The sequence below is a fragment of the Mercenaria mercenaria genome, chromosome 5 (genome assembly GCF_021730395.1).
Source record: "Mercenaria mercenaria strain notata chromosome 5, MADL_Memer_1, whole genome shotgun sequence".
Lineage (NCBI taxonomy): Eukaryota > Metazoa > Mollusca > Bivalvia > Venerida > Veneridae > Mercenaria > Mercenaria mercenaria.
Window position 1 is genome coordinate 4,893,991 of NC_069365.1, and position 10,087 is coordinate 4,904,077.

At 32.5% G+C, this 10,087-nt stretch overlaps 1 protein-coding gene across 1 annotated transcript; it reads right to left on the reverse strand.

The window, feature by feature from the left end:
* Positions 1-1,477: 1,477 nt before the first annotated feature.
* Positions 1,478-8,053, reverse strand: LOC123558754 (potassium channel subfamily K member 2-like). Its single transcript, XM_045350623.2, has 6 exons — positions 7,931-8,053; positions 5,553-5,725; positions 4,966-5,127; positions 4,048-4,380; positions 3,567-3,742; positions 1,478-2,206 (listed from the first exon to the last, which is right to left on the reverse strand). The coding sequence occupies exons 2-6, from the start codon at positions 5,692-5,694 to the stop codon at positions 2,162-2,164; spliced, it is 858 nt and encodes a 285-aa protein (XP_045206558.2). The 5' UTR covers positions 5,695-5,725; positions 7,931-8,053; the 3' UTR covers positions 1,478-2,161.
* Between the last annotated feature and the right edge of the window lie 2,034 nt (positions 8,054-10,087).

The following is a 10,087-nucleotide window of genomic DNA, read 5'->3' on the forward strand; positions in this document are numbered from 1 at the left end:
TAATATAATGGATGTCAAAATTGTTTGCTTCAAATCCTGCTTACGGGGACATAATTGACAAAAAAAAATCATCGGGAATGGGATTGCGCACCGGGAATGGAGTTGCTCGTATAATTGTAATTTATATAATGTATATGCGCATCTCCATTCCTGGGGCGCGACCCCATTCCTGATTATTTTTTGCCAATCTTTTCCCCAAAAGGAACATTTCATTCAAGTGTATGTAATATTCATGACTGTTTTACACATGTTTGTTCATTAGAAGCGTCACATTTCCAGAAAAGGGAACAAAAGTTAAAAAATCTGCATTTTTCATGATACCATACTTTTTTGACAGTTCGAGCCAGCAGAGTTTCCGTGATAACATGGCTGATTCTTAGAATAATAAGTTGGTATTTCACACATATGATCTTTATTTATTTTTGTGTCGAATAGCATTTTGCTTTTTTTCGTAAACATTCGTAAATATGTCATTAATTACAAAAACAAAAACCCATCTACCTCGATTTTGTATATATTGACGCGCAACACCAGCACCGGATGTTGCGCAACCCATTTTAAGCGTATTCCCAGCGGGAATTGGATTGCGTGTTTACCACCCGTGTGAAAGACTAATAGCAATTAAGTAGTCCATTTGAAAGTTTGTAGAATTTGTGCAGCAGGATATATAGACCAGCGTATATATATAGACTAGTATCGTCAGCGAGAAGATGAAACACTAGAAGCAACAGGATACACAGGATGGACTTTCGTGGAACTTCGACTTAAACAGAAGTCCTGTCTGATTTTGCACCTAGATAAATGGATTTTCTAAAGTTATAAAACGTTCTAGAAGCTTTTAAAAGAAGTTATGACCAGACTGTTCTGAGACACACCGTATGCTTTTAAAGTTGGATCTTACTCTTTTACCTTTGATTGTGCCTGACGGAACAGGTAGAAGACTCAGTGATCAGTAGTTCTTAAATCATACAAGGACTGACCTGTTTTTTGATATCTGTCTCCTGGTTTGTTTCGTCAGATCCTTAATGGTGCTTTGTCGCCTCAAAGACATGCAGTAAATGAATAGTACTAAATACGTTTATTCTTACGTGTCATACCTTCTGTTGTCATTGTGTGGCTAGAATAATGTTTATTTACGCTGTCGTGTGACTTTGGAACATGGTGGTAGTTAAGATTTAGGTAAATACAACATTTTAGGTCAAGCTGGTGATTTTAACTGTGATAAAAATGTACATGATGTTAAAATGAATAAGAAAATAATGTCACCATCAGCTTGCAACTGTATGTTAGAAGGGCTGAGAGGGAGACTCTGTAAGACTCGCTTTTCGTTTTTCAAAAAAAAGAAAGTGTTTCTGTTTCAACTATTTGTAGAACCGGGTCATGGATATTAATCAAAGAAGTACGACTGCATGCAGAGTTTTATTTCTGCTTGTTCGTATATATACATTTTACATTTTGTACTAGTAAAATTCAAGACTATTAATGATATTTATTGATTTACAATGTAATCATATTTTATTGCTAATATAAATTCATAACATACAATACATGGGTACACATAACTCTTTCAATAAACGCACATATAGATCTACATGACATGCTGATTTAAGAGAAAAACAAAATGGATCGGACCACAAGTTTTTCCAATATTAATGACATTAATTAGGTAACAAAATGGTCAGAGTTGTGTTCAGAAAAAGAATACTAAGTAAATGTTTTATATGCAGTATTTTATATTTACCGTTGGAAAAAAAAAACTAAAGAATGCTATAAAGATAAGTTATGACATATACTATCAAATTAAACTTAACAAAAATAAAAGGAAAAAGACGGTTAATATTTAATGATATTGCTTGAATCGGAAGCTTGAATATCAGTTAAATAACAAGAATAATGAATAGAAATGAATAAGGTTTGTGTAAGTATTGCGTGTTAATATTGCTTTATTTCTGAATTTTGGTGAAACTTATTTATTCTACTGAGTAATTTATTAACCTATTTGAGAATTATTTCAGAAAATCGAATATGTTTCTCTTTTTATCTTAATGTCTCTGTACAGTATAATTAAGAAGCGCAATTGGGAGAGACGTTTTGTGAATATTGACAGTAATGTCTTCAATTTTTTGCTCGGATACAGCCTTTAAATGTCATTTACATTATTTTATACTGCAACTTCTGTAAGTCCAGTACCGCCCTGTGCTCCATTCTGAAAGAAAGAGGAAGTATGACAATCATACCGAGATCAACGTCAGTGTAAAACTAATGTCATGTTCGGGGAAATGCGATTCTCGACAAAAAACAACATTATTTTAGCCAAGACATGTCGTTAGTGGCATACATTATACAATATCATGTTTAAGGTGAACTTGTAGAGACACGGCCAAAAATAGCAACTAACAACTAACCTGGGGTCAAAAACTAGGTCACCAGGTCAAATCAAAGGAAAAGCTTGTCAACAATCTAGAGGTCACAAGTTTAGCCCAATCTTAATGAAACTTGGTCAGAATGTTACCCTCAATAAAATCTCGGATATGTTTGATATTGGGTCATCTGAGGTCAAAAACTAGGTCACCAGATCAAATCAAAGGAAAAGCTTATTAACACTCTAGATGTCACAATTTTGGCCCAGTCTTAATGAAACTTGGTCAGAATGTTACTCTCAATAAAATCTCGAAAGAGTTTGATATTGGGTTATCTGAGGTCAAAAACTAGGTCACCAGGTTAAATCAAAGGAAAAGCTAGTTAACATTGTGGAGGCCACATTTATGACCATATCTTAATGAAACTTGGTCAGAATATTGATCTTGATGATCTATAGGTCAAGTTCAAATCTGGGCTCAAAAACTAGGTCACTAGGTCAAATCAAAGGAAAAGCTTGTTAACACTCTAGAGGCCACATTTATGACTGTATCTTCATGAAACTTAGTCAGAATGTTAATCTTGATGATCTTTAGGTAAAGTTCGAATCTGGGTCATGTGGGGTCAAAAACTAGGTCACGGGATCAAATCAAAGGAAAAGCTAGGTAATACTTTAGAGACCACATTTATGACCATATCTTAATGAAACTTGGTCATACTGTTAATCTTGATGATCTTTAGGTCAATAGTCAGGTGAGCGATACAGGGCCTTCATGGCCCTCTTGTTGATATTTTCAGGATATCTTGCAAAAATCATATGCCAAACCGTTTGTACTACATTTATGTATTTTTGAGACAATAATCTTATCGCCTAAAATGTGTCAACGAGTCGCTTTAAATATATTTAGTTTGATCTAAATCAATAAGAGGTGTTGCACATTTAATTACCTTTCATGAACAAACTCAGTCAAACGGAGTCTGCTATTATTCTTCTTGGTTGCATTCTTTGCTTTCAAATGATCTTTTTACAGAATTTATTATTTTATCTAAATCATTAAACATCATTACAATTAAAGAGAATTTGCAAGCATTTCATCGCCTTATAGAACTATGAAACTACATATATTTTAATTGTCAGGAAAATATCATTTAAGAGTACTTCAACTTAAACTTTAACAGTAATTAGTGCAAACAAAAATATATCTCACAGGTTTAGCATCGTCTTTGCTTTCTTTCTTGTCCTCGTCATTATCAACCTTCTTAGCTTGTGTTTTGAGGAAGTCTCCGACTAGATTTAGCACCATGGAGAGCCAGGCAAGTCCGAAAAATATCCATGCACCTACTATAATCTTGTAGAAACCACGAAGGTCCGAATCACTTTGACCTATGAAAATATAATTAATACAATAAGGGTTAACGGCTGCAATCATGATGAACAATAAAATACTTACTTGGAATATATTTACGTTCTTATTTTTTTACGTTAACATTATTTGCTTTAATTACACTTTATTTGCTTTGATTGGGACCAGTGTTATGGCAAATTAACTGTATGTATGTCCTTTTTGAATTCGAAAAAAAAAACAGTTCAAAAGTCGTTGAAAACTCAAAAGAATACAACTGACATGAAATCATATGGGACGTCCGTGCATTTTATATAACTAAATATCATACGTATTATGGATTCACCTGGTACAAAATCGCCAAAACCAACTGTTGTAAGTGTAACAATCGTGTAATACCACGCTTCTAAATAACTCCAATCTTCTACTGCTTGGAAAATTGCCGCCGGAATTAATGAAAACAACACAAAACAAAGGGTTGCGAAAATTGCTCTTTTCCCAATTGTTTCACTTTTAGGATATTTTGGAAAGAATTGTTTCTTTTCTAACTTTTTGTAAGGCTTCGTCATTTTCTCACCGACTGCTCCAAGAATTACGGCGGTTAAAGGAATCCCAAGTATAGCGTAGAAAACAAAAAATACCTGGCCGCCTGTAGTTGTCGGTGAAATGTGTCCGTACCCTGAAAAACAAAATTTTACAATTCATACTACTAGTGCAAACATTTTTGAAAAAGTATTTAAGCCTACTTTAAGTGTTCTAAGTATTGTTTTATGTAAAGATAAATGCTTCCTGACCTTTTTTAGAAAATTTTCTGCAGTATAATACCAATCTTGTACACGTCTACATTAATTCATTTACGCAATGCTGGTCTGGTTGATTTTGTAACTGCAAAATTACCTGCAGTGATTGAAACATAAGCATTTTTTTTTACTTTAGATCTATCTGTAAATTTTGGACATATTTGGAAATAGAAAGGATTTATCTGCCTTTGTCAAATTGAGCAGAAGAGTTTGTTTGCGTGGGATTTGTCCGTAGTCCAATGATTTCTTCTAATGTACAAACTGAAATTTACAGTGTTGGAAACAATGGAAATGTTTTGTAGTGTTAATAACTGGTATGCTTAACAGTCGTAGACAAATCCACAATTTGCTAATTTATACAATATATTCTTTCATCAGACACTTTGTCTTTCATCTGTTAGATAATTCTCACGTATGCATAATTCATGTTTGTGCACAACTTGAACGTTCTGGTAAAAGTTTACCTATTGATGTAACAACTGTTGCAGAGAAGAACACGGAAGCGCCGTAGTCCCAGTTACTCGTGCTGGATGTGTCTGAAGTCGCTACAACACCCGAATCGTATGCTTCAATAACCGCAGCTGCAAATGCAGAAAGTTCACTGGCTGTTACACACGTGTTGTCAGCTAAAAAGTCAATAATGCATTGTGAATAATAGAATACAATTGGTGGTAAAGAACATGCCGCGTCTTGTACTGAGAAGGGTCCTATAGTATCTTTTCATGTTCAATCGGGTAATCGACAGAACAACCCACTTTCCAACAGTGCATGAATGTCTCACATAAACGGGAGTAAAAGATTACAAAAGTATTTCATTATATTCGAGATATATTTTAACAGGCTCTTGATTAAATAATAACAACTCTAATCGCTCGGACCAAAACGTTTGATCTAAGAGTTATATTACTTGTGGTGGTATTTTTATGGGAATTTATCCGAAATAAGCTTACCAGAACCGATTGCGAATAAATATACAATTTATTAAACTAATTACTTGATTTTTAAAAATGGTGTGATCAGCGCGGGCAAAATGTATATTTTAAAGACTTACTAAGAAATTGTGAAAATGTAGAGGACTGTGTGGCTGATATTTCGTCTTCATTATCTTTCTCAATGGCCATAAAGATCGCCCCTCCAATCAATAAATATATAACCAAGATTCCTGACAGTATACATAACGTCAACCAGTGCATTCTTTAGCCTGTATGGTATTACTGGTCTCATCTGCAATTTGCAATAAAACAGTCTCAGTTTAAGAGAAACACATTCAAATACCTACATTTATGACACTGCAATTCTCTTCATTATTTTAATTAAGCTTTTTGGAGCTCTGGTTTTCGTATTATTCCAACTAGTTTTCTGTATTGTTCCAAGCTACATGGAGCACTAGTTTTCTGTATTATTCCAAGCTACATGGAGCACTAGTTTTCTGCACAGATAAGAGTTCAGTTCACACAGAACATTTCATATATTGCTCTAACATGTTCGTGCAATAAAAGCTAAATTCATTTATACCGAAAGAATGAAATTATGATAAATGTAACTGCGTGTACAGTTAAACCTATGCAAATGACAACTTGTGAACAGACACTGTCTAACTTTACAGACGACTTTTGAAATGAACACAACAATTCTTCTTAGGAAACTGTTTTATGATATTTCGTTATTTCGTATCTAAGAATCATGTCGACAAATCTCCTTGACAACTAGAACTAAAAGTGTGCATGTAATAAATTTTGCGCAAATCTACTGACAAAAAAGGAAAAAGAATAAATGAATATAAAGATGTCACATGTTCTGACCATTCTAATTTTAAATGGTTTAAGGTGTATAATGGTTGTTTCTCACCAATATACGGTGTCGATCGAAAATCCCGTATAATGAAAATGCCTATTTTTTTTCTTTGCCGAATAATATTCAGCATTTTCCTGCGCACATTTTCTCCAAATCTGTGGTCAATTAGCCCATGGGAAGGAGTTGAAATAGGAAGAAATAAAATACTGAATAATGAGAAAAATAGAAAATGCCGATTGATTTCGCTGATTGGAAAGAAAGCCGAATAGTGAATTTCAATATTTTCTTAAGTTACAAGTGTCTTTTCAATACGTTTCAATACTCAAGCATGTAGCTCGTCCAAATACCAATTAGCATTGCAAGTATGGATGTTCAGTGTTGTTTACTTTTTTTCAGAAATCGATCTGAAAAATTCATTATTCGGTATTTTATTTTTGATTTAAAAAGGCGGGAAAAACACTTAAAATAGGTTTTTGCCTCTCCTGAAAACCACCTTTTTATTTTTCGGGATTTTCGATCGACACCGTCGATATGTTATAAAACTAAAAGTTTTTCATTTTATTGATCAAATATTGTAAATAAATCATTAAAACCCAATCAAATTACATTGTTATTTATAGATATTTTAAATAAATATTACCAAATGGAAAAAGGTTTGTTTTGAGAAGACTCTGAGAAATATTTTTATATTATTGTTTTAAAATATCCTTAAGTTTAGTGAAATAATAAGATACAATGAAAATGTTCTATGTATATGAATTATAGTAGATTTGCAATATAAATCCTACGTAAACGCAGTGACCTCCTCTGTATATAATGAATCAATTGTTATTTTTCGATTTTTGTAATGGTAAAGGACAATTAAATAGTCTACGAAAATACAATTTAAAAGTCTTCAACATTTATCGATACCAATATACGAGAAGAAGTTTACGAAAGGTCTACCATATACTGTGTAAAAATCATCAATGGTAATCTGCTGGAGTATAAAGAAAAAAAACTTGAAATTATTTTAACAGGCATAGCTACAAGACAAGTAATTTGTTTCTCATTAACACGAAGAGCATGCGTAAATTTGCATGACTATACATTTGACAGGTTGTGCAATAAACTTTAACATTGCTGTAGGCAAATACACACATACAGTCTTTTTTCAACGCTGGCCATTCGATAATACTTAAGTACATGCGAGTTATTTGTCTGACATTGTCAAAATAAAAATTTCTTTTTCTTTTTCAACTCGTTTAGATTCGGGCAATGTAAGTTTGACTTTGTCTTCAATATCCCCAATATGCTAGTTGTTATAAGAACAAAACAATCACATTACTACTTTTTAGAAGAAAATGTCTTCCTTTTCAAATACTTCATCCACAAAATTTGTATAGCTTTTCTCTACTTAAACAAGTATTGTCATACTTATAAACAAACTAAAATGTTATCACAATTCAGAACATTTTAATACCAAAACCAGATACTAATTAAATTACTTCACAATTTGTTTAGTAAAGGATAAAAAAGAAAATCACATAAAAAGATGTTAATACGGACTCTTTTCCTAATAGATGGAACAGTATTTTTAAATTAAAACTATATTGAATTGAATATATTATAATTAAATAATTATGTAGAGCTTACACATATCAGAATCTCTTAGTATACGTCAGCTCCTCCAGTATAATAAACCTAAATGTCCATTAGAAATATAAACTTGAATACCGATTAACTTATTTGTTAATATAAGCACTTGTATGTGTTAACCCTCGGATTATATTGACTTATTTATTTATCGCATATTTTATCGTTAGCTTACATTGGTTTTGGATTATGAATTTTGGTTATTTATAAGAGGCGAGTTTGTTCAGATCTCATCAATAAAGTTGACTTTTCTCTAGTGTAATGTAAATTTCTGATATAGACCTACATTATAACATTAATACTTGATTTGTCAAGTCCGCCTCCACAGTTTTGTTGAGGATATACCCGTCTACGAAATATGGATACTTTATGAACATGGATTTTATTTTATTTTCGAAAGAAAGCACACATCGTAAGCATTCTTTTGGGGGCAATACTTATACTCAAAGATAACTGCGTTATAGAATTTAGTGTATGCCTATGGGGAAAATGATTGTTGTCAACACAAGCTTGGTGACAATAAGTGTATCAAATACTAAAAATACCGGACAGATACCAATTTTGCAGTTTTAGTAACAGTGACCTTGACCTGAATGCATTCAAATATTATCATAATCTTTGACTCCATATAACTCAAGATCAAGATATTTTATTTCAGCAAAAACATATAGTATGTTCATTGCCGAACATAGAATATAACATTGTAATACGAAGATACAAAACAAAGTTTCAGTAAATTCATATATGAGAAAAGTATGAAAATAATGAATAACAGGGTATAAGTTATGTACTACAAATGTATGACAAAATACTATGAAGATAGTCGTTTAATGAAACAACACTTTTATATTTTTGGTAAAGGTCTGCCTTATTCTATAGACAGGTATTACATATAATTCATTAAGTTCAGTATACCTATTCGAACTTATATACTTGTCGGCATAATAAGTACGCAGTGCAAAGAACTGTGTAAAATCTAGGCAATATCAGAAGATGAAATTATGGAAATAAATACTATTTGTAATCCGCGCAATAAAACCCTAACATCTTTTATGTGAGAAAAGTACGGGAAAGTGTTGGATTGCATTTAAAAAGCGTTAATATTGTTATCATGTCTGCATGAATTTTAAACACATGTAATAACAAAAACATACCAAAGAAGATATAAAAACGGTGATCATATGAAATGTGAACACAGCAAGACTATTACATTTTGTGACAGGACATAAAGAGAGGGAAAAATAAGAAAGAAAGAAAGAAATACGTTGATTTTATACACAATTGAATAGTTAAGAAGAGAATAAATCAAAAACAATTAATAAAGTACAATTAAATAAGGAATAATCGAAAGAAAATGCGTAGACAATAATGAATATTGTTTTATAAAATGTAAATTTAAACTGATATGTTTTCATGGAACTTGCAATTTCTTAGAATCCATGAATTCGAAGAATGAACAGTATGCACCAATAAACATATTGTTGACGGTGGTGGTCAGAGAAACGGAATGCACAAATCGGGAAATAAGGAAACGAACATCCATAACAGCACACTTTCCCGAAACGTTATCTTACCCTTATTGGAATACCAGTGCTTAAACTCTTACATGGCAGATAGGCTGCATGTAGATGTTAAAATCCTCTCGAAGAGAGCTACATTAACACTAAGTGTCACAACTATAGCTCATTTATAGCTAAAATCATTGTGCGGAAACCATTTTTCTGAAATGCACAATTGCGTGCAAGCCAACCCGGACAAGTTTCAAGCTATAGCCATTGGTAATAAAACACACCCTAGGAAGCCTACGCTCAGTATAAAAATGCCAATATAGGATGTGAAGACGTCGTTAAACTACTAGGAGTTAACTTAGGCTTTTTCTCTCACTTTTGAAAATCACCTAAGTACTATTTGTAGTAAAGCAGCACAACAACTAAACATTTTGAAAAGAATAGGCAGAATTCTATGTAAATTAAGTAGGCTAACTATCTTTCACTCTTTTATTTATCAAACTTCAGCTTTTGTCCTTTGACATGGCATTTCTGTTCAAACAAAAGCACAAATAGGATTGAAAAAAATACAAGGAAGAGCCCTTGGTTTTGTTTATGAAGATTATTCAAGTACATATGAACATCTACTTAGTAAAGCAAACCTCCCTAG

Coding starts and splice junctions, on each gene's coding strand:
- LOC123558754 (XM_045350623.2), bottom strand. CDS start 5,694: ATGCACTGGTTGACGTTATGTATACTGTCAGGAATCTTGGTTATATAT. Junction 5,128..5,552: donor TACATTTTCACAATTTCTTA/GTAAGTCTTTAA, acceptor TTGACTTTTTAG/CTGACAACACGTGTGTAACA. Junction 4,381..4,965: donor AACAGTTGTTACATCAATAG/GTAAACTTTTAC, acceptor TTTGTTTTTCAG/GGTACGGACACATTTCACCG.